Consider the following 23,039-nt stretch of genomic DNA (forward strand, 5'->3'; position numbering starts at 1 on the left):
TTTTACTAATTTGCTAAGTTCAATGCTATAAAGGGAAACAACTTAGACAGTTTGTATTGAGATAAACATACTACAAACTATTTCGATTACGGAAACAATCATTAACTCTCTTAGAGAAAGTTATTCCTTCAATAATTTCTCAATTTCAGGTGCAAGGTCTTCAGGCTTCTTAGTACTTGCATACCTGTCAACAACATCACCCTTTTTATTGATGATAAACTTCTCGAAATTCCACTTAATTCTGGCCAAACCTAACAAACCACTCTTTTTAGATTTCAAAAATTTATAAACTTCATCCTCATCAGAACCGTTTACGTCAATCTTCTTCATAATAGGAAAGGTAACACCGTAGTTCAATTGACAAAATTGTTGAATCTCTTCATCAGAACCAGGCTCCTGCTTTAAGAATTGATTACATGGAAAACCCAAAATCACCAATCCTTGTTCCCCATACTTCTTGTACAAATCTTCTAATGCACTGTACTGTGGAGTGAAACCACATTTACTGGCAACATTGACAATAATAACAACCTTTCCCTTCAACTGCTCAAAAGAATAAGCTTCACCTTTCTTGTCCAATGGACTCAATTCGTAAAACGACTTAGTCATACCTCAGCTTTAAAGACCACAGATGAAGGCAGTAAATAAAAAGGGATTTAAATTGAGGTGAGAAGATCTCCTTTAAATAAAGGATGCATATATATGCAGTTTGTGAAGTCCGGAGATAGTGGTCACTCTGCCTCGGTACATTGCGGAAATAATACTTTGAGCCCTGGAGATGCTCAACTTTCTCTAGATTATGACAGCGTCATCAGATATACACACAGAGGCTATGCACTGATTGAATACATTGAATAAAAAGATCGCTGGACAACTTCAAGTTAAGTTTTTGATGGTATTTGAGCTTGATGATGTAGTCAGTCGATGGATCTGGACTTAGGTTGATTAATCATGAAATTTGTGTGCACAACTCCATTTCTAACAAAGCCACCTTGCTTACGACAATAATAAGTGTCTAGATTGTCGATGGACGCCAAATAATAATCATGATACAATATTTTTTACTTTAATGTGCAGGTGAAGACATTTAATACAATTGTTAGTATTAACTTATATGTATGTGTAATGGTTGGTATTCAATACTTTGGTCAAAGCGTGTAAAGTAGAAATTGCTTAATTAGTAATATGAACCAATTGAGTTTGAGATATCCATTTAGAGGAGATTGTGTTCCTTTCTGATCGGGATTTGACAGCACTGTTATGCTCCTTGCCCCAACAACTTTTTGTATGTCGTTTGTGATGGTACGAGGAAGTGAGTGGTAGAATCTTGACACTACCTCTCCATTTCTGTAAATTATAAAAATTTAAAAAGTTCCACTTTACCCGAGTTATACCTAAAACTCCACTTTACTTCAGCTTGAGATAGTCGTAGACCGGATATGCACTCAGTCCGCTCACCTATGTAAGACCTTGAATTTATCTTCGTATGTTGCCTTACAAAATTCCTGAATTTCTTTATTGGAGTCTGCGTTTTGCACGAGAAATTGTTTGTAGGGAAAACCTAAAGTCATCAACCCCTGATCCGCAAACTCACGGTTTAACTCTTCAAGTTCCGTTTATTTGTGAGGCGCATATCGACACTTACTGGCAACATTAGCGATGATGACAACTTTTCCCTTCAATTTCTCAAATGGTCATTGCCATCTTTGTCAAGTGGTGACAACTCGTAGTAAGAAGACTTCACTTGATATCTTCCAAGTATTGTTGAAAACGGCAAGACTTTTGAAGTGGAACTTAGTAAACTAGAAAGCATTCGAGATAATTAACTTACATTTATACTCCTGAAATTCATTGGAACAGATGGACCAAACATCCGCAAACTTTGCATGTAAAGCACGTAGTCCACGGACGCTATTCAAACTCCGACTACAACATGAAAGGGCCCAAGCTGATAGAATGAACCATTGGTGACTCCTCATGATAACTACCTACCCATGACTGACATCTGACGTGCACAAGGATCAACCATTAGGTTATTGTTCCAACTCATTTATGTACAACACTGTGTATCATAGCGCAATTCTTTAGGACTTCCATCGCTGTTACTAAGGCTATTAACTTTTAGGTGCTATCAACCATTGTTGGTTGGAATCATTCTAGATGTCACTAATTCAAACGTATATCTTTTGCTCCAAATTTTATCAACCTGGGCGAAGATCTACAGCGTACGAAGGTATCACTGGTTTGAATAAGTTGTTACCAGTTCTCTGCTTAATACTAAAAATAGCACTTTACATTCATTTTGAGTAAGCAGATTATGAGAGGGCAAAAAAAAACATAGTAAACCATGCATATGTGTTTAGGGTGAATGGGAAATTGCTTCTTCATAGCTGACTTAATTTTCAAGACGGTTACCCTTGTAATTATTCCAGCCGATTACCTTTTTGGGACGAAATTGAATACCCACATAAAACCAACGCCGCATTATTATGCGTAGCCCTACTTCTCTGAAGTCAATGCTCAACCTACCTTTGCGCACTCGTCACCAGCTTTAAAGGAGAACTTGCATATACTCTTTGGCACTAACTCAAACGAAAATTGAGATATACATTTCAATTCAACGAATAGAGCATCAGTTACTTAAAAATTATGGATATCTTGAGAGATTATAAGAAGCGCTTGATTCATCTGCAGAATTAAAATGCATTTCGGCGAGAATTTTAACTTTGTAAATCATAAATTTTCTTTATGAAAGTTATACTAATTATCCAGAACAAAGAGTTTGGGCGTAAAGATGGAAAACCTAGTATGTGCACTGGAATAATATAAACGGGATTGAGACATATGACTTCAAGTTTTACGATACTACAATGAAACTCTTTCAGAATCATAAACGTTCATCTTAGTTCAAATAAATATTTCAGTCATGAAAAAGATCCGCAAAATATAAGCATCAATGGGTGAAGATCAAGTAAGCAAAGCATTGGCTTTCTTGGGATCCAACAGCAGGCGATAAACTATTCTGTTACTGACGATGTGCCACATTTGACCTCATCACAAGAAGTAATGTTCTCCGATGACACCGACAGATGCAATAACAAACCCGATACCGGAGATAAGTGAGCCAATATAATAACTATCTTTTAATTGACCTAAGGTGAGAGCCAATTCCTTTCCTGATAACACAAGTCTAATTTCATCGTCAACAGATTCTTGTTCCTCTACATTAGAAACCTTAGGTGTGGAAACAGATTCATCTTCACTTGAGTCTTCCCCAGGGGTGTCCTGTTCTCCAGCTTCATAATCATCTAAGGATTTCACAGAAGCTGTGGCACTCGTAACATCGAAGGCATCACTAATATGAATATATGACTTTCCCAAATCATCTTCAGAAACTTTAGCCTTAAGCTCGTTACCAGATGGTGTTGATGGGGTAGATTGTGCTTCATTTGCAGCTGGAGCTTCCTTGACCTTCAGCACGGATTCATTGCTATTTTTCCTCTTGACAACATCAGTAACAACTTGTTTGACCTTCTCCTCATATCGAGTACCATTGCCAAAATAGTAAACACCAACAAAGGTCAATGGACTGACAAGTGAAGCATAGATTAAGTATGGGTGTTGAGCATACAGTGGGGAGTAGAGATATGCCAATGAAAACAAGATACTACTTGCTCCTCCTAAAAGACCCAATGAAATACGGACACCAGGGACAAACAGCCTCAAAGAGATACATGAGCTTTTCTTTGTAGAAGTTTCAACGCCACTGACCGAAATCTCCTTAATCAAACGTGGGATCAGGTCATAGACAGTAAACACTAAGCTTGAGGTTAACAAGCCCAACAGAGTGACCCCTAAGACCTTTATGGTAGTTACACACGTACCAGGCATTTTTAAATATACTAGTAGCTATAGCTGAATAATCAATCCTAAATCTGGATACCCTGAGAGTCAGGTTAAAGTTAGAAGGAGTCTCATTATTGTTTAAATATGACTTCAATTTTTGCCTTCCTCCTTAAAATACAAAATCCCAAATCCTGCATACATCGCCGTTACGTACCCCATATAAAATAGTCTATACAAACCTTGCCACTTGCAGGCAATATATGGAGGGCACCAGATTTATTGTCATAGAAGCAGAAGCAATTGATTTCGTTCTATGGTTATCAAGGCATACATTCTATTTTATTGTAGAAATGATAGTACAATGTAGTGTATTAGACATCGAAGTAGATCTTGCGTTTTTGGCACGCCACGGAGTTCCATACATATGTTGGAAAGTACCCTATAGTGGGACAAGGTGATTCACTTGGGAGGTTCTATCCCGAGCCATTCTGGCAATTGTAGCGGATTAATGTGAACTGTGTTTATGTCAAAGTTTTCTATCAACAACTCGACCATTATACGTCCACCTCGAGCGCCAGTGAAACGTCGGTATTCTTCACTTACTGATGCTAAGTTCCATCTCTGTAACCGTCTCAAACACCCCATGACCGTGCCTGTGCGATGACGACCCATACCACAACACACAAGTAATGGATAATTGTCTTTGTTGACAATTAATTCCAATGCTTCCCTTATGCTGCTGTCATTCAATGAATCCCATGGATTCAACAGATGATATGACATATCATTGACAACCTGATTGAGAATTCCACAGAACTCAATAACTATACCATTATCATGACAAAAATCTATAAATTCATCCGATGGTTCTTCATTGGCAAGCCATACTATGGTTCGAAGGTTTAATTCTAATAAGAATGAGTGATTGATGATGGAAGGTTGCCCAGATCTATACAATTGGCGTTCCACCGGACAAAAATTAAGTGGGGGTATAATACGAAGTTTTGGAGGTTGTGTAACTTTCACCACAGGATTCAATTCTTTTCCATTTGTAGCAGATAATGTAGTTGATGCCATGATTGAATGTGACAACCGTTTATTGCCTTACCAGTCAGTCAACAAAATATAGTCCCAGATAAAGTTGGCAATAAACTTCTATAATTTTTGAAAAACAAACAATAGAAGCTTGAGTGCCTTGTCAACAATGCTAAGCTTAACTTGACTATTCATTTGTGGATTGACTTTTGGCCATTTTCTACTGTTTACTGATTCAGTAGTGTGCCACATCAAAAAAATCCTCACCGCCTCAAAAGCGTCATAAAGTGAACACGAGAACACACTCATGGAAAACTCAAAGTTGAAAACCATAAACGTATTGAAATAGAGAAACCTCAAAGCATTCAATTAAAGATATAGGGGCAATATGGCTAAGGAGAAGGTACCAACAGTTATGAAGGAGAAGACTGGTGCAGCATACAATCCGTTGACAGATGTCACAAGCGCCTTAAAAATAACTTTCAATGACTACTTCCACACTCTCACACCTCGTTTAAAGTTGATTGACACTTTCCTTGCCTTCTTGGTAGCATTAGGGATTTTACAGTTTGTATATGTGGTGTTGATTGGTAACTTTCCTTTCAATGCCTTCTTGGGAGGTTTCTGTTCTTGTGTAGGACAGTTTGTTTTAACTGTGAGTTTGCGTTTGCACTTGAAAGAATCGATGCTTGAAGAAAACAATGAATCAGACACTCCTGATTCAAAAAAGAGCAAAAGCGATGAAGATAATACAATTGGATTGGCCAATGTGGGTGTTGAGAGAACATTTGCGGACTTCTTATTTGCCAGTTTGATATTGCATTTCATCGTCTACCATTTTATAAATTAGTGATATATATTCAAACAAAGTATACATACAGTTCATTACAAGTTGGTTATAAAAGTAAATGTTGATTTCACTAAGGTAACAAGAAGTACACAATGTATAAAATTAAAGTGAAAAAAATTTGAAGAGTGATTAGAATAGGAAATGGAGCATTATATGTGTATATAATTCGTTAAATAGTTGCATAGTGTTTAAATCTTTAAGATGAAGAAGGGCAAAAGAATAACGTTTCGCTTCACCACTGAGGTTGAGAGTATAATCGAAAGACTTTAAACAATTACACAACATCCACCCTTATCCTTTGAAACTTGAGCGCCTGAGCTGTATTGATTTGATCTTCCTCCAGAACCAGCTGTAGTTGATGCCTTTTGTGTGTCATTATTTTGAGAACCTTGTTGGCGAGCCCCAGAGGGTTGCTGATTGTTGTATGACGCGTTGTTTGTTTCTTCAACGGATTCCTTAGTGTCGGCAGACTCTTTAATTGATTGAGTCAATGTATTGGGCTTGTTAACGTCATTTTGTATCGAATGTGCAGAATTACCAGGAACAACACCACCATTAAGTTGAGTGCCATTATTTTGAGGATCTAGTACTTCTTGTTCTGCCAAAGCAAAATTTTTGATGGTTCTTACCAAACCGTAAAATGATTCTTCAACATTAATGTTCTGCTTGGCTGATGTTTCTAAGAATATGGCACCAAACAGTTTGGCCAATGCCAACCCTTCATCGTAACTAACTTGTCTCTCACTTTCCAAATCGCACTTGTTACCAACAACGACAACTGGAACATGGTCACTATCTTTTACTCTTTGGATTTGAACATAAAAACTTTGCAATTCTTCTAACGAATTTCTGGAGTTGATTGAATATACCATTAAGAAACCTTGGCCAGTTCTCATGTATTGTTCTCGCATGGCACTATACTCTTCTTGACCAGCAGTATCTAATACATCCAACTTGACTTGTTCCTTATCAATAACACAATTCTTTGTATATGAGTCTTCAATTGTTGGATCATATTCGTCAACGAAATGGGATTGGAAGAATTGGATAGTCAATGCGGATTTACCGACACCACCACCTCCAACAACGACAAGCTTATAATCACTAACCATGATTGAATCTTATATTATGAAAAAAATGGGATGAGGGGACGAGGTAACGGTACAAAGGTAATATGAATAGGTTAAATATAAAAAATGAACGAAGATGCCAATAGATTGATCGCAACGAAATATACACCGTTCGTGGTTTCACTCTTTATCAACAAAATGTTAAATAGAATGAGAGCAATCGTGAAAAATTAAATGGGCAAATTTTTTTCCAATAGTGCTCGGTGTGTGATTTTCTGCTTTTTATAAGCATTTTTTCGACCCTCATTCTCTGAACAAAACATTGAATTTTTCACTTGCAACTTGATGCAAAGCGCATACGTATGCCTTCCTTGGATACAAGAAGGGAATACCTTGGTCAGACCAAAAATAGGGTAGACAAAGCGGAATTCAAGTAAAATACCAGGCCGGGCTAAGTGTAAGTGACGTATTAGTTATGTTGTATCTTTTATCATATCCATTACTTTGTTTCTGTCTGTTGGTGCCAATAATTAGTTATTCAATAGGCTTGTTCATCGTACAAGTGGAATTAGCAAGCTTTTTGACGCATAATGGGTTTGCTCCAATTTTTGTCCTTTTTGGTCTTGTGTTCCTTTTCTTGTTTATTGCCCATTGGCTTTGAGGCTTATCTGCCCTCAACTGCCTTTATCTGAGCCATCTACCAACCTTCAGGTGATATTTGAGCTGCCATCCATCTACTGGTTGTGTCCACGATCGGATTACTTGTTTTTTCGCTTGTTTACTTGTTATATACTAAAGCTATATATCTCTACATCTATAGTAACGACAGGATACCACTATTAAAGCTAAATCTTGTCTCTAAAAGATTGGCTTAAAATGCCATCGGCCCTGGAGGCACTTTTCTACTAGTTTTATTGTAGTGGAATTGTAATAAAGCTACAACCACTTATAGGTGTAGTCCGGCGTTGTTTATTACTAATAGGGAAACATGTGTTAATCATTGCAGACATGTGGGCTTCAGTATTGATTATATTATGATTTGAAAGATCGAAAATAAATAAACTGAAATCCGCTTGAGTTTAAAGAAACGGAGACATTCGCTTGTCCAAGCGATCGATTCGATGGTCATTTGTTCAGGAACGCAAATAGAACGAGACCTACATTCTCGTAGCAGCAAAATCTGAGGAAACCAATCAGGGAATTAGATATACTTGGATTGAAAAGGATCTCGATCGACACATCGTCAACATGTCCATCCACTATCCCTTTGTTATGTTATTGACCGTAACAAGTAGTTACTCCCCAGCCTTTTTGTTTTTCTATAGAGCCGAATTTTAGATCCTACCAAACAAAAGCCCCGTGCAGAAAACGAATTGTAACTAAAAAAATAAAAGACTCCTTCCTTAAAACCACGGTGCTACCACGAAAACAATACAACACAAGTATACCTTTTACCCCAATATGACAATTCGCAAAATTCAAGACGTACGATCTCACCACAAATTCACCCATTTTCGATTGGGACCCACATTCCCACTGTGAGGAGATGCCCTCATGAAATTAGCACCAATTCCAATCGTAGAGCAATTATTATTCATAAAAACTCCGCCCTGGTACGCCTTGCCTACATTGTACGTAAATATCATCGAGAAGTCCTCAAATAGGAACCCACAAGGTACAACTTTGCCAAAGTCGCTTCATTATTAGAGTGGTCTACATATTCTTGACTAAGATATAGAGGAGAGTGACGACCGCACTAAACCTTCTTGGCCTTCTTCATCTTGGCCAAACAATCATCACAATACCATTTGCCTTTCGGTGGGTTTTTAAAGCCAATACATGGCAAGTGAAACCATTCTCGCTTACAATCTTCTCCATCGCACCCAACCATCTCACCAAAAGAAACTTGGTTACAATAACAATAGGTAGGCTCATTGGAATTAGCTCCTTCCTTTACAACTTCAATCTTGGGAGGTCCATAGGTGTAATTCAGTCCTGTATTATTACCACTGACATTGATATTATTGCTATTGTTATTACCTGTTGATCCATTCCCAGAGTCATCGTCATCCTTTCTCTTTCTCTTTTTGGCTCCCAATGTATTTGAAGTTGATGCCGATGAACCAATTGGTGTGGTAGACCTGCCATTCTTGCCTTCGGCAACTGAGAAACTGTCATCCTTTCTAGAACGTTTCTTCGTAGACTTTTCTTCTTTTGCATTAACTCCGCCAGCCCCATTGACACCATTTGAATTTGAATTACCGCTGTTCCCTTGGGTCTTCTTCTTCCGTCCACTAGGTGTCGCTTCTTCATCACCTCCAGCAGGTAATGACTCTTCACGGGATGCCTTCTTTGCAGCTAAAGCTTCTCTACGACTTTCACTTCTCTGGGAAGGGACACTAGAATCTCCATTTCCTCCAACTCCAGAACCGCTACCAGCAGCATTAAGTCCACTGTTGTCCATAATCATCGCTGGATGATTTAAGGGACCTATTCTTATCAGCTCGGGAATTTCATTATTCTGAATAATCAACTTGTAATCATTGTTTATCCGATTTAAATGCTTCTGCATTAAGTCTGTAGCCACAAGTGTAACATGCATCTTCTCTTCCAAACATGGGATAATCTCATTCACTTTCTCCCGAATGCTGCTCAAGCGTTTCAACTTGGTACCTGTGGTCATCGCTGGTGATATCTTATGTCCATCCAAATCACCATTTTCAAAAGAAATAGGGTTCTCATGCAATCTATCTATAAACGACTTGATTTCTCCATTAATCTGAGGAACCGTATTTATACATTTGGCATCAATCTCCTTCAATAATGTGAAATATTTAATTAAATCCAATGGTAATGCTTCAAAAGCATCAGCAATATCGTTTAGTCCTGGTAAGAGGTCATTGATGTTATTAGCATTTTTAGCTCGTGCCTTATACTTTTGAAATGTATTGGCGCTTCTAGTCTTCATTATATTATATCCTGTTTTAAAGTGGTTTTGTGGGAAAGGATTTCATTAACCTAAAGAATGCCCTAGTCATTAATCTTCATTTCAACATCTATTCAGCAATCGCGCTACCACAAATAGTTCATGTCTCAAGTTTACGTAAGAGCTAACTATTGATTAATATAAGTTGTAAACTGTAAACCAATAACGTAAAAATTCTCTAAAATTGGCATTGACTACTTCTGTATTCTCTTTCTGTAGTAATTACTATGTTTCATCTTGGCATAAAGGCAGGAAAGACAATAGTATAGTTCTTATCAATTAATTTAGCCCTTAATTCATTTTTTTCATTATGACTTCTGCGAGTTATCAAAAATATGCCAAAACGATTTGGATAAGTACAGAAACTTCATACTAAATGAAGTCATTGTTACATTTCCTGAGTGGCTATCCTAAATCTATTTCTAAGAAGAGAGATTCTTTGTCAAGAAACTCGTTGACGTCAATTCGAAATAAATTTTAGTAGTTTAAAGAGTTAAAAATAGAGATGCTAAGGAACATGGCTTATCTGTAACAGATGAATACATTGTATTAATGATTCAGGAGAAAAATTTCCCTTTATTGGATATTAGTTTTTATGCGTTATCTAAGTCTTCTCAAACCATATGATTAAAACATCTAAAGGAGAATCTCAAAAAACATCATCTAAATTATATTCAAAGAGATCCTCTTTTATATAATGGAATAGAAAAGGATTGAAAGCACTAAAAATTATTGTGGTAATCAATCATTTGCTTTACATTCATACTATTTCTCAATTCGATGAGCCATAAGTGAACTCCTTCATTTTAGTAATACTACCAAAAAGAAGCAGTAATTTATATCACCTAAAAGTCTAGCTCCATTACTTAAATAGCTGCTTAACGGGAAGTAACCGAAAACTGGATAAAACATTTGATAATATGCATCTCAGTTTTAAAGTAAATTGAATGATGAAGGTGCTTTTTGTGGTCAACTCCATGGGATCTTTCTTTGCAACGTTAACTGGGTGCAAATTGTTACTCCAAGCTTCCAGAGACGCGATACTAATGGGAACAAAATTTCATTTCTAAATGTATGTACACTCCGATTTAAGCAGGTGGTTGATAGAGGTAATTTTGGCTTCTAAAGATCCATGGTTTCTTCCATCAAAGCCATTGGGCATTTGTGTGGAAAGAGTAATTTATCCACTGACAACATTGCCGCATTACACTGTGAGATTCGACAATTAGTTCTCATTCGAAGAAATCGCACACTTTAATGGCTACCACCCAACGAAGCCACATTTTCCAATATGACAGCGGTCGAAAGTACGTACGAAAATTGAGCAAGTAATGGGAAATCCTTCAAAAACAGGAGCAAGCAATAGATTCGTTAGCAACCACAATGCAGCGATTCTCACGTACGTCAGCAGATGAGATATTTAGATTTCGATGTTTAGAGGAGGTGGAAATATGTTAATTTAATCTACATGGGACTACACCGAGTGAATTCATTGCAGCATGCGTATCTTATAATGGCACTCACATTAGTAATTAGGATGCAATTTGACTATTACATGTCCCCGCGATCAGGAATGTACATGTCTAATGGGGGTATTGCTCTGTATCACGTGACATCTTCCAATCTGTGATTATCTTGCAATATATATATATCCGATGCAATCCGTTGCGCACATGTGTAGGTATTTTGCCCCCTCCCCCTCCCGCTGTGCCCCCACATTTTGGACCCTCTGGCATCAGGCTGTTTCATTACACAAACACTATAACCAGAATTTGATTCATTTCATTTCATAAAACTTTCGACTTTATTCACCTATAAGGAGCTAAGAGTACCTCACTTTACTGATTTATTATCATCCATTTATGGCATTGAGGGTCAGAAGGAAGCTAGCCCTGTTTTATTTCGTTTGTTAGGAAAACCGAGCATCAGTTCAAGATCAATTCGTTCTCAAGGATTGGCTAATGAATTGTGGCAGTTCAATATACGAATGACGTTAATACCAAAACTCTCAATACTTTAAAGGATTAACAGTGCCATATTTAGTCGACTTTTACTCTTTTCTTCTTAGGTTCTTCTGCTTCTAGATTCTTTTAGAGATAAGAGTGCATACAGATTACATAAGCCTACTACCACAAAACCTTCGATTGCAACACGGCCAACCGCTTTGGAGACCTGCAAAACTGTGGCGTTTACATTACCACCTTACTTAAACCACTCCGGGCTCTACAAGATCAAGATTTCTGTCCTTTCTAGCTTGGTTTGAGATTTACTGACAACGGTGTCCTTCTGTACGTGGTACCATCTGATTTCTTACTAGCTGCTAGGGATCGCACACTCTTTCGCCAGGAGTAGTGCAACAATTGTCTCAATACCTCAATGACATACGAGATGGATCAACATTTACATCGACTGCAACAACATCAACATCAACAACTTCAACGTCAGAAACAACTGAAATTGAGTCTGAGGGTCCTGTCCTCAGATGACCAAAAGAAGCTATCTCAAGACTCTGGGAAACGTAATGCTGTGCACCTCTCAAACTTACTCCATCCTGAGTTTGGTGGAGACTCCAACACCAGAAATGCTTTATTTAATAACACCAATTCAATTGCTACACCACAGAGTGTACATCCACAACTGCAACAACTGCAACAACAACTGCAACAACAACTGCAACAACAACTGCAACAACAACTGCAACAACAACTGCAACAAACACATATACAACAAGCGCAACAACTGCCTCTGCAGCAACAACTGGCGTTATCACCATTTAATGTTGAACAGAATATGAGTTTCGCAAGAGGAGAATTCACATCAGGACGTTCGTTTTTGTCCAAGGGATTCTCTGAAGCTAGTAACGCTGCCCCCGGTGACCAAGGACAAGCTCAGCCAATTGAAAAATCAGCTTCGAATGTCACCGATGAAGATGAACGGTTCCTTCGATTGGCTCGTGAAGCACTTGTAGCTACAGCGCTGACAGGCAGAGTAATCGTGGATCCTACAATCCAAGATTTACTTCAACGACTACAGTATGCGAGTTCCCCGCATGGGAATCCCATAAAGCATTCTAGTGACATTAGGGCTAACGAATATGGTCAATTAATGATACAGGGTTTTTATCAATCATTCCCCAATTTATCGAATGATGTTTTCACAGGGAGTCCGTCGGCTTCACCAAACTCCCACTTTCAACTGCTGCTGCAAGACAGGCAATTTTACGAGAAGGATTCACATCAAAATCTAGAAGATACCAATACTTCATCAAACCATCCTTCTAATATGCATAATGATGGTTGGAACTTCTTGCTTGATGGATCCGAGCTGGTTGACAGGAATAGTTCGATTCACTCCCAAAGTCAGCAGCCGAATCAATCGCTAGAACGACGTGTCCACCAACTGAAAACCCAGCGACATCCTTATGAAGATGACGGTGGGATGGAACAGTACACAGGAGATGAAGAGGATGCAGACGAGGATTCTGAGGGATCAGCATCAATAGGAGGGAGTGGTAGTCCTAGCCGTACATTTATATGTCAAGATTGTCAAATGTCATTCAAGCGAAGTAGTGATTTAAAGAGACATGAGAAACAGCATTTAACCATTCCTCCAAATATATGTGAGCTTTGCGGTAAAGGGTTTGCTAGAAAAGATGCATTGAAGCGACACTTGGGAACATTGACGTGTAGACGGAATGCTGACAAGAAAGCATATGTCGAGAACTTGAAGTACGTTCAGAAGTAGCTAAGTGTCAGTGCACCAAATAATAATGTCACTGACGTAATAGAGAAGGGAACGCCAAAAAATAATCACGACAATATTAAAGAAAGCTTTAATGTTATACATAGAATTAGGTACTACATATTTACTACAGCCAAAGAATAGTATAAGATGCGCTTTTAGTTTCCTGTCACGTAATCTTGGTTATTGTTACTTTTTGCAGAACCTACCGTTTCTAGCGGAAAGACATCTGGTGAGGCGATATACAACAAGATCGTGTCTGTGCAATTTTCGGAGTTGTATGATTCGGAGATACCCTTTTGAGAGGATTCTTAACTTAAATCATAACAATTGTAGATCATTGATAAATGATTGCTTGAAGCTAGGAGATGCGACATGGCGAAGAGAGAAAATGAAGTGAAACAGATTTTGATGCAAAGCACTTTTGAAACTTTTAGTGCCAGCAGTCCTATTTGACTCTGACAACAGAAAATCTTATAAAGAAGTAGTATGCTAGTATGTTCCTTATAAGCATAACACAGGTCTATTGTTAGCGATCACACTTCTCTATAGGTATCTGGAGTGTGTAGAGCTGCGTAGTCCGAAGACCACAAAGAGAAGGGAAATGGCCCACTTTTCTGTGACTATATCCGGAATGCAGAGCGCCTCTTACTCCGATAATCCCCTCCACCACTCCAAGTGAACAAAAGGACAGTCAGGTGATCCTGAAGAACTTACAAATACTCGGAGTTGAGTCTTGGATTGAGTCATTTGAATACCGGAGTATCAATGACAGAATCAACGACTCAGAGTAGTAGTAATGTAAACACAAAATAGTAGAGCTATATACTGAAGACAAGTCGTAGCCAGTAGTTCAGTACCATTGCATTCATTCAAAACCTTTGTCTTTACTCCCTTGCCAAATGAATATAACGATCTTAAAATCACACAATAATTCCAATTAGGCCCTCGGACATCATTTTGTACTCTGTCGTACCATCGGATTTCGGCAGGGACGCATCTTTCGATAGGCCGGCTGAACCTTGGCGGGGCACATGGATCGTGAACGTTAGGAGACAGCTGGAGTGTGTCTAGCAATAGTCCGAAATTGAGTTTGTATGTTTTCCCATTCAATGCATCATGTAGGAGCATTTTATCCGCAGAGGTTAAACTTGTTTTGAAAGAACTTTGAGTATAAATAGTTTCCGATTTTCTCCTAAGTGGGTTTAAGCACAACTGCTTTTAATTTTACAGACAGCAAACTAATTAATACCTTTTAGTATCGTTCACAAATCGGGTAACACTGCTTGGACAAAATCATACCAGAAATTTTTATCAGTAGGTCATTCTGTTTTTACAGCGATTTCTTGCTACCCTTGTTACCTCCTTTACAGCAACCTACATCAGGTACAACTGCTAATGCCCGAAACCCCTCAAATCATAGAGCCTGCGGCTATCAGCGAATCAACGAGTGTGAGCACCGTTCTGAGTGACTCGCTGTCTACTACAGTGCCCTCTAGCATCTTGTCCAACCAGAAGGCATCAGCACATCTCCGTTTAGAACCACAGGAGGCGTCTACCGTGTCACTATCATCCTTAGCCGCTACATCCATGAACATGACCCCTTCACATATCAATGAAACTCATTTATCACCAGAACATCCATTCAAGATCGCCGTTATTGGTCTGGGCAATTGGGGTTCTACTATTGCCAAAGTCCTCGCAGAGAATGCTGCACTTTATCCCAAGCTTTTCGTGGAACAAGTTGACATGTGGGTGTTTGAGGAAATCGTTGATGGCGAACCCTTATCAGAAATCATCAATCGTGAACATGAAAATGTTAAGTACTTGCCTGGCGTAAAGCTTCCTGACAACTTGGTTGCAAAGCCCGACTTGCTTGATGTTGCTGGTGATGCTGATTTATTGGTTTTCAACTTGCCTCATCAGTTCTTGCTGAGGATTTGTTCTCAATTGTTGGGAAGAATCAAGCCATATGCTAGAGGTATTTCGTGTTTGAAAGGCTTGGACGTTTCAAAGACTGGCTGTAAGCTTCTTTCCACTGCCATTGAAGAAAATTTGCACATCACCTGTGGTGCACTTCTGGGTGCCAATTTGGCTCTGGAGGTTGCCGAAGGAAAATGGTCGGAAACAACCATTGCATATAAGATTCCCAATGACTTTAGAGGTCCTGGTAAAGATATCGACAAGTACGTGTTGAAAGCTGCTTTCCATAGACCCTATTTCCATGTTAACATTGTTCATGATTTAGCAGGTGTTTCAGTTGCTGGGGCATTGAAGAACGTGGTTGCTCTTGCAGTTGGCTTTGTTGAAGGTTTGGGTTGGGGTGAAAACTCCAAGGCTGCTATCATGAGAATTGGTCTTATGGAAACTATTAAATTTTCGCATGTTTATTTCCCCAAATCTAAAAATGCAACTTTCACAGAAGAATCTGCTGGTGTGGCCGATTTAATTACCACCTGTAACGCAGGAAGAAACCACAAGGTTGGGAAATACATGGCAGAAAACAAGATCTCTGCAAAGGAGGCGGAAAGCATCCTTTTAAACGGCCAATCATCTCAAGGCATCATCACCACGGAAGAAGTTCACGAATTGCTTGAAAACACTGGTCATATGGGTGAATTCCCTTTATTTGAAGCAGTTTATCAGATTATTTTTGGTACTGAAGCAATTGAGAACTTACCAGCATTATTGGACAAGGGTATAGACTTTTAAAAGCATTGCATTGTATTCATATTGATGATGATAATAACCTTGTTTATAATTCCATGAAATGTATTATTTTTTGTTGACTTATTTAAGCATTTCCTAAACTTAATTTATAGAATATTAAAGCTAATAAACGTATTTCTAGTAGTCATAGTTATAAAAATAATGTATGCCTAATCATCGGTTTTGACCCTTTTCCTTTGATTGTTCTCACTGGATTCATGCTTCCTCTTATCGTGCTTCTTTCTGTACTTGACCAAATACTTTTCCATAAATAACTTCACAGATTCCTTTATCTTTTTAACTTTGGAATCAACAAACTCACTGGGGGGAGTTTTCTCTGCGTCACGTTTCACTTCCTTTTGGGCCAATTGATGTACCAAATCTTTGGCACACTTTTTCATGTTTTCACGGCCAATTTCCGCTTCATACAGACGAAGTAAATTAGGTACATATTTGGCAAATAATGCCATCCATTGAGACTCTGTACTTGGTGTTCTATGACTCAGCGATTTATATTGCTTGTTCTTTATACCCCCATTGGAATTGGAACTCAAAGACTTTACAGAACTAGCCATACCCGCTTGAGTTCCTTTTTGACTCTGCTGAATTAACTCTTGTAAACGCTTCTCCTTTTCAAGCACTTCATTGTATAGCATCTCCTTTTCCTTTCTTAACTTATCTTCTTCCCGACGAGCTAATTCTTCTTCTTCGTGATGCTTGCTCCTAGGAGTACCACTTCCTTCTCTTCCTCCCCTTCCATTTATCTCCTTTGAAACAAACTTGGGCCCCTTGGGTAATTGAGGTTTTATAGCTGATACTGGCCTTTCCCATTTCGATAATCTTTTCTCCGTATGGAAATAATAAGGTTTCCCCGTATCTTTATCAATAGCCATTTGCCAACCATCCGGTAACGGAGTCCCATCAGCATCATTGTATGTACCAAATTCCAGAGATTCTTGTTTTTGTGAATTGTTATAATTCTGTCCATCCATGGAAGGTTGTTCTGGAGATCGTGTCCCTCTACCATAAATAGGGCTATGATTATATGCTTCATTTCCATCATACTTGGGGATCCTATATGCCATCAGCAACGTACTCCATTCATCAAGTAAACTTTGAGCCAATGTTTGAATCTCTTCGTTAGTTGAAGCAGCCTTCAATTTTCTTATCACATCTTCAATTTGTGAAGAACTGATTTTATTCTTTGTGACTTTTGGCCATTTCCCCAAAATCTTTAATATCTTAGTCAAGATTTCTTGAGAAAGTTCGGAATCAATGGTTCTATATTCTTCAATTAATTTTGAAAACGTCTTATAACCATGAAACCTTATAATTGCCAAATTGATGTTGTCATCATTGGTCAAAAATAATCTTTCTATAAGTTTAGAAGCTATTAACACATCTTGATTCTTCATCAAAGCTCCCATGACCTTAGAAACCTCAACTGGTTGCAGCAAAGAAAGCATGGGAATATTATTAACAAAATCTTCGTTGATCCCACTATCTTCATTAGTTGTTTTGAGCTTATGCTTATTTTCACGTACCCAAGCTCTTTCCATCTTGGTAGTAACACCCAAGGCTTCAGATACTCCTTCTGGTAATAACATTGCAGCATCTGTTTGAGTTTTCCCACCCATAAACTTTATACAGTTGGGTTCACCACAATAACAAGGTTGTTTTTGAGCACCATATCTATCCACATTATAGTCAAAAGTGATTTCCTCTCCAACGGCAATGCTTCTCTTAGCAAAGATCCCCATTCGTAACTTTTCCCCTACAACCCATTTATCCACAAAGGCATTAGGACTACAAGAATGGTTGACGAATCTTGCTAAGGAACCTTTTAAAGTGGCATCAATAAACGAATCTTTATTAAGCATCATGAAATAAAAATGCTTAAAGTTCTTTGTATCGTATTCTATCATTCGTTGTCTGAATGCCTTTTCATCAATAACTTCCCCAATATACTCGTAAATGAATTGTCCCTCTGATAATTCTTTATCAGCTCGCAAACCATACCCTTTCTTCTCAGTTTGAAATACTGTTACTGGAGCATATTGTTTCTTTTGAAACCGTTGATTGGAACAGTTCTTCCCACATGTTGATGCACAATGTTTATTGATACACTCCACACTGGTAACTCGGTTGATACAATCGCTGTCTTCACCACACGCAAGATTAATGCCCTGTTCACTGTCCCATTGCTCTACACAGTCACAAGACATGTACTCCAAAACTTGTCCACTACTACCTAAGTTCTTACTTCCGTATGTACATTCCGCAAGCTCTTCAAACTTAGATCGTGCTTCCTCGGTTTTCGACTCAGCATCCAAATATAACTGCACTTGTCGACTCTTAACATCCGTCATTATGCTTGGAATGTTTTTCGATGGCCTTTTCTAAGTACTAAATTCGTAAGCCTTTCTTTTGCTATGATGCCAAAATGAATGTCAAGCGTATGGTTGAAATAAAAAAAGTTTTAAAAGGATGGCGGCCAATAAGACACTGTATATAATTTGAAAACGCCTTAAGCAGATCTATATTACCCTGATAACAAGAATGAAAGTGGCTATAACACATAAGTTGACTTCAAAGTAGTTCATTGTATTTTTTTTTCAATCAATTTTCCATCAACAAAGTCGTGTATTGGTAAAGAAACTTTACATAGCACCTTTAGTACTACAGAAAGCCTTAAAAATAATTAACTAATTATCAATGAATAAATAAATAAATAAATAAATAAATAAATAAATAGGGTCATAAAAGGGTTGGGAGTATTGGTGACTTGTGTGCCTGACGTTGTGCTGCAATATACTACTGAAACAACTTTGTCATTAATTTCGACAACTGGTGATCGAACCCAGCAATGGTAGGTGAACAAATATTATCATCAGGTTGAGTGAACCCTTCATCATCTTCCTCCTCGGCAAAAGCTTCTGTTCTCCGGGCTAGCTTTGCTTGACTGGCACTCACCAAATGAGCTATTTCATCAAACACGGAATCAATAGCACTTATACGGTTCCGTTCACTCTGAGTTAAAGGTTTGCTTGAAGTATACGATGAATGCTTCTTCCTGCTAGGATTCAGTTTGAACGACGTGCTAGGTTTCTGAGGCGAAACTCCCAATTGTGTATACTGAGATTGTGTTCCATCATTAGATAAAGAAGTGTGGAACCCTTCACTATCAGATGTAGATGTTGGGTTATTAATTGTAGTGCCTGTCATTTCAAGAACCTTCAACTCACGAGCCCTCAAACTAACAAATATTGTACGTGATGTTACTGACTCAAATTGACAATGTGTTTGATAAAATAGAACATCGTTCTTCATGGCAATTAGAATCTGATTCTCCAATTTAGGACTCATGGGACACGATTGGATTGTAAATTCAGGACGGAATTCATCTGCAAATGCAACAACAGGAAGCAATGGTTTCTTTTTAATCAACAAAGATCCATCAAGTTCCTTGTTGGTATAAAGTGGAATCTCTAAAGCATTCAAGGTTTCATTTTTGGTCACTTCTAATTTTTTGCTATTCATAATTTCAGAGCATTTGCGTTTGATACAGTTGTTATTATGAGCAACAACATTTTTAACAGCAGAATCATCAATCAACGGTAAATATGCACTGTTATTGCTTCTTTTGAGAGTTAAGTTGTCTTTGATGGCAAGCACACCGGTACTATTATCATATATCCCTGGCATGTTTGTAGATGTCTTATTATACAATTCATACATGGATTGAGTTCTTGACAACTTGTTAGGAGTAGGGATCAGGTGTTGCTGGTGGTGTGACGATATTGGTTGGAATGATTGTATATCATCATAATGATCCACAATTGCAGGTGAGGGAGTCCGCAAAGAATGCACTGATGACCTTTTGGTTAAACTCCCAATAGTTGATGGTGGAAGACATTCACTGGCATCAAGCGAAGAATTATAATAGGTACTGCTACCATTAGTACTTCCTTGATTCATAAGAGAACTCAAATTCAGCTTATGTGAGTTGCTAACGCTTTGTCCCAGAGTCTGCTGACCAAAATAACAATTCATATTGTTGTAAACTGCATTTGGCGTGGCAACAGAGTTACCGCCACTGGTATTTTGCAGCGATTGGTTGGAATAGCTTGAAGGCCACTTCCATTTCTCCAAGAAACTACCTCCAAGTTTCGACAACGAGAATTGGGACGACAGAGAGCTCAAAGATGAATTCAAACTCGATGACAAATAAACAAACGAAGAAGATTTCAGCATAGAATTGTTGCGATGATAATTGTTCAGCAGTTGTTGAAGTTGAGGAGGATTATAGCTAATAGGGATTACCTGAGCTGTCGCAGTAGAGGCTTCTACGCTTGACGTCGCTGCACTGCTACTATTCTTATTTGAAGTCAGAATGTGTGGTGTCGACTTATAAGGGAGCTCCCATCCAATTTTGAAAGATTGGTCTGAAATTGCACGAGTACCTATTGGTGAATTGGAATCCCTTTTGCCAGATCTAATAGGAATCGGTTCAACTGTTGGGCTTTTGGATTTCGAATCAACAGTGGGATCCCGTACAGTCTCGACACTTGGAGAAGCTTCCAAAAAGCTAGATAGATCATCAGAACTTGTGTAAACAGATTTTTGGGTCAGTGGAGACGTCATGGACACCTTTTCTGCACTTGTATGTGATGCAGCAGATGTTGTAGGGAGAAGAGTCGTCATATTATGGTTGATATTCTCTGCAGAAGTCTTTCCATTCTTTGATAAAGAAGCGGGGTCTCCTCTGCTTCCATAGCTCAAAGGTTTTTCTTCTTCTTCTTGTTGTTGTTCTTCTTGTTGTTCTTCTTCTTGTTCATTTTCCGAAAGAACTTCATTTCCTTCATCAACAATTGAAAAATCCAATTTACAGGAATCATACAACGAGTCATCGGGAACAAGAGCATTAAGTATGAAAATCAACTTCTTTGCAACAGCAGGATTTCCAGTCATAATAACAATCCGGGTAACGTCCTTGTGTTTCCTTTTTATTTCATCTTCATTACCATTATCACTTATTGGCTTGTGAGTAAGCTTCTTGCGAAGGGGCAAAACTAGTGAAAATAACGTTGCAAGGAACGTATGATAAGTTTTGAAAACATCCGGGTTATTATTGTTTGAATTAGGACCAGATCCGGAGGATTCCGAGATTCCATTATGTGCTTGAGCAGTATTACTATATTCCATCATGCTGCCTTGTTTTAGTGAACTAGAAGAAAGAAATGGGACATTGGAAGCTTGAGTTGGACCCTTATTATTGTTGAAGGTAATGCTATTTGACACTGTAGTTAATGAAATAGTTGACGTCTTTGATGCAGTAGTTGTCTGTATCGATGGTTTTGCTAGTTGTTTGTTATCTTTGAACTCCAACCAGTTGAGAACTTCTAGAACCCAATTCAAAAGCAAAGAATTATATTTTGACGAGGTTTTGGACATGGAAGTTTTGATCAACGCATTGGAATTAATCAACCTCGGCAAATTAGTATCATAACTTATGAGCTTAATTAGCTTATAATATTGATGAAGGATATCAGGTTCATGCTGTAGGATCCAGTTTGGAAATTGAATACGTTTTGTATGCGTGATAAAGGATGAGGACCCAAAAGTCGTGGTATCTAAGGAACTTCGTAATAATGATATCAATTTCTTTGCAATAACTTTCTGTAATAATATCAAATAATGAGATATTTCATCCCAATTAGTAATTAAAATATCCATTAAATCTTCTTCTGGTGATTCCAAAGGTATTACAATCCCAATGGCATATTTGGATGATAGGTTCCCCATTCTACTGGAATTCAATAAGGGTGAAGAACATGCGCCAGGTGGAGAAGATGATGACGGTGAATTCGAATTCGAATTGAAACTTGAATTCAAACTCACTCCATTGCTTGATTTGAGATTCTTAACAAACACTTCTCTAGTTGGTAAAGCAGCTGTTGGGTTCCATGAGTCGGGATCTGACAAATTGAAAACCGAGGGAAACTTCTGAGCTGATGAGGGATCTCCTCTGGTAATCAGAAATAGTCTTGTTACCAACACTGAGTTGTTTGAGCCTTGAGACAAACTTGTTAGCTTTGGAAGTAAATGGATTTTCGTGATGCAGGTTGTTTCGGTGGAGGGAAGTCCACATCCAAACATGTAATCGTTGATTTCGCTAATGGGATGATGTATGCTAGAGCTTATCATGCTGTGATGGTGGTGAAGTCCTTTCACCTTTCCTGTTGTTGTTGTTGTTGAAGAGTGCAAGCTTGGGGGAGGTGTAGAGGGGACAAATGACGGACTATGGCAGGAGACTAACGATGCCAGACTAGGGGGCGGAAGCGATCCTTCGGTGGCTGAAGAGTCGTACAAAACTTGTTTAGAGCGGAGATTGCCACCATCTTGACATACCACTAATCTGAAGTATTTGAACAGCAAATTGGAATGCCGTATATTGTTAACAGTTCCATACAAGGATTGTTTGGAATAATTATCATCACTAGTATAGGAAGGCGATTGGCTGAGAGGAGAGGAGACATTTTGGCCTGTGAAAGTTGGTGGGGGAAGTTGTATTGTACTGTTGAGCGACGATATATGATGTCCACCAATTCTTGTTGGCTGTGGCACGTTATTTCTATTACCATTGATTGTATCGCTCGACAGACTCGTATGTAAACCGATTAATATATTATCCCCTTGATCCTTGTTCTTCTGGTTATTGGCTGCATCGTTTAACAGCAGAGTTGACCCTTGCTTGAACAACTTACCTAACATTTGTGTACACTTTATTAACAGCCCGACA

At 38.4% G+C, this 23,039-nt stretch overlaps 8 protein-coding genes across 8 annotated transcripts; 3 read left to right on the forward strand and 5 right to left on the reverse strand.

Annotated features, from left to right (window-relative positions):
• Positions 1–120: 120 nt before the first annotated feature.
• On the reverse strand, positions 121–609 carry GPX1 (glutathione peroxidase; the record flags this gene model as incomplete). Its single annotated transcript, XM_043194237.1, has 1 exon — positions 121–609. The coding sequence occupies one exon, from the start codon at positions 607–609 to the stop codon at positions 121–123; it is 489 nt and encodes a 162-aa protein (XP_043046898.1).
• A 2,445-nt stretch (positions 610–3,054) lies between these two features.
• Positions 3,055–3,891, reverse strand: KQ657_003519 (uncharacterized protein; the record flags this gene model as incomplete). Its single annotated transcript, XM_043194238.1, has 1 exon — positions 3,055–3,891. One exon carries the CDS (start codon positions 3,889–3,891, stop codon positions 3,055–3,057), a length of 837 nt encoding a protein of 278 aa, XP_043046899.1.
• Positions 3,892–5,269: 1,378 nt separating this feature from the next.
• On the forward strand, positions 5,270–5,731 carry DAD1_2 (dolichyl-diphosphooligosaccharide-protein glycotransferase; the record flags this gene model as incomplete). The annotated part of the gene is made up of 1 exon (XM_043194239.1): positions 5,270–5,731. One exon carries the CDS (start codon positions 5,270–5,272, stop codon positions 5,729–5,731), a length of 462 nt encoding a protein of 153 aa, XP_043046900.1.
• A 266-nt stretch (positions 5,732–5,997) lies between these two features.
• Positions 5,998–6,843, reverse strand: RAS1 (Ras family GTPase; the record flags this gene model as incomplete). The annotated part of the gene is made up of 1 exon (XM_043194240.1): positions 5,998–6,843. The coding sequence occupies one exon, from the start codon at positions 6,841–6,843 to the stop codon at positions 5,998–6,000; it is 846 nt and encodes a 281-aa protein (XP_043046901.1).
• A 5,320-nt stretch (positions 6,844–12,163) lies between these two features.
• On the forward strand, positions 12,164–13,531 carry KQ657_003522 (uncharacterized protein; the record flags this gene model as incomplete). The annotated part of the gene is made up of 1 exon (XM_043194241.1): positions 12,164–13,531. The coding sequence occupies one exon, from the start codon at positions 12,164–12,166 to the stop codon at positions 13,529–13,531; it is 1,368 nt and encodes a 455-aa protein (XP_043046902.1).
• A 1,395-nt stretch (positions 13,532–14,926) lies between these two features.
• On the forward strand, positions 14,927–16,240 carry GPD1 (glycerol-3-phosphate dehydrogenase (NAD(+)); the record flags this gene model as incomplete). The annotated part of the gene is made up of 1 exon (XM_043194242.1): positions 14,927–16,240. The coding sequence occupies one exon, from the start codon at positions 14,927–14,929 to the stop codon at positions 16,238–16,240; it is 1,314 nt and encodes a 437-aa protein (XP_043046903.1).
• A 167-nt stretch (positions 16,241–16,407) lies between these two features.
• On the reverse strand, positions 16,408–18,606 carry SET2 (histone methyltransferase; the record flags this gene model as incomplete). The annotated part of the gene is made up of 1 exon (XM_043194243.1): positions 16,408–18,606. One exon carries the CDS (start codon positions 18,604–18,606, stop codon positions 16,408–16,410), a length of 2,199 nt encoding a protein of 732 aa, XP_043046904.1.
• Positions 18,607–19,051: 445 nt separating this feature from the next.
• KQ657_003525 (uncharacterized protein) lies at positions 19,052–22,444 on the reverse strand (the record flags this gene model as incomplete). The annotated part of the gene is made up of 1 exon (XM_043194244.1): positions 19,052–22,444. The coding sequence occupies one exon, from the start codon at positions 22,442–22,444 to the stop codon at positions 19,052–19,054; it is 3,393 nt and encodes a 1,130-aa protein (XP_043046905.1).
• Positions 22,445–23,039: the final 595 nt, after the last annotated feature.

The sequence above is a fragment of the Scheffersomyces spartinae genome, assembly GCF_019049425.1.
Source record: "Scheffersomyces spartinae strain ARV_011 chromosome Unknown scaffold_32, whole genome shotgun sequence".
NCBI classification, from domain to species: domain Eukaryota; kingdom Fungi; phylum Ascomycota; class Pichiomycetes; order Serinales; family Debaryomycetaceae; genus Lizanozyma; species Lizanozyma spartinae.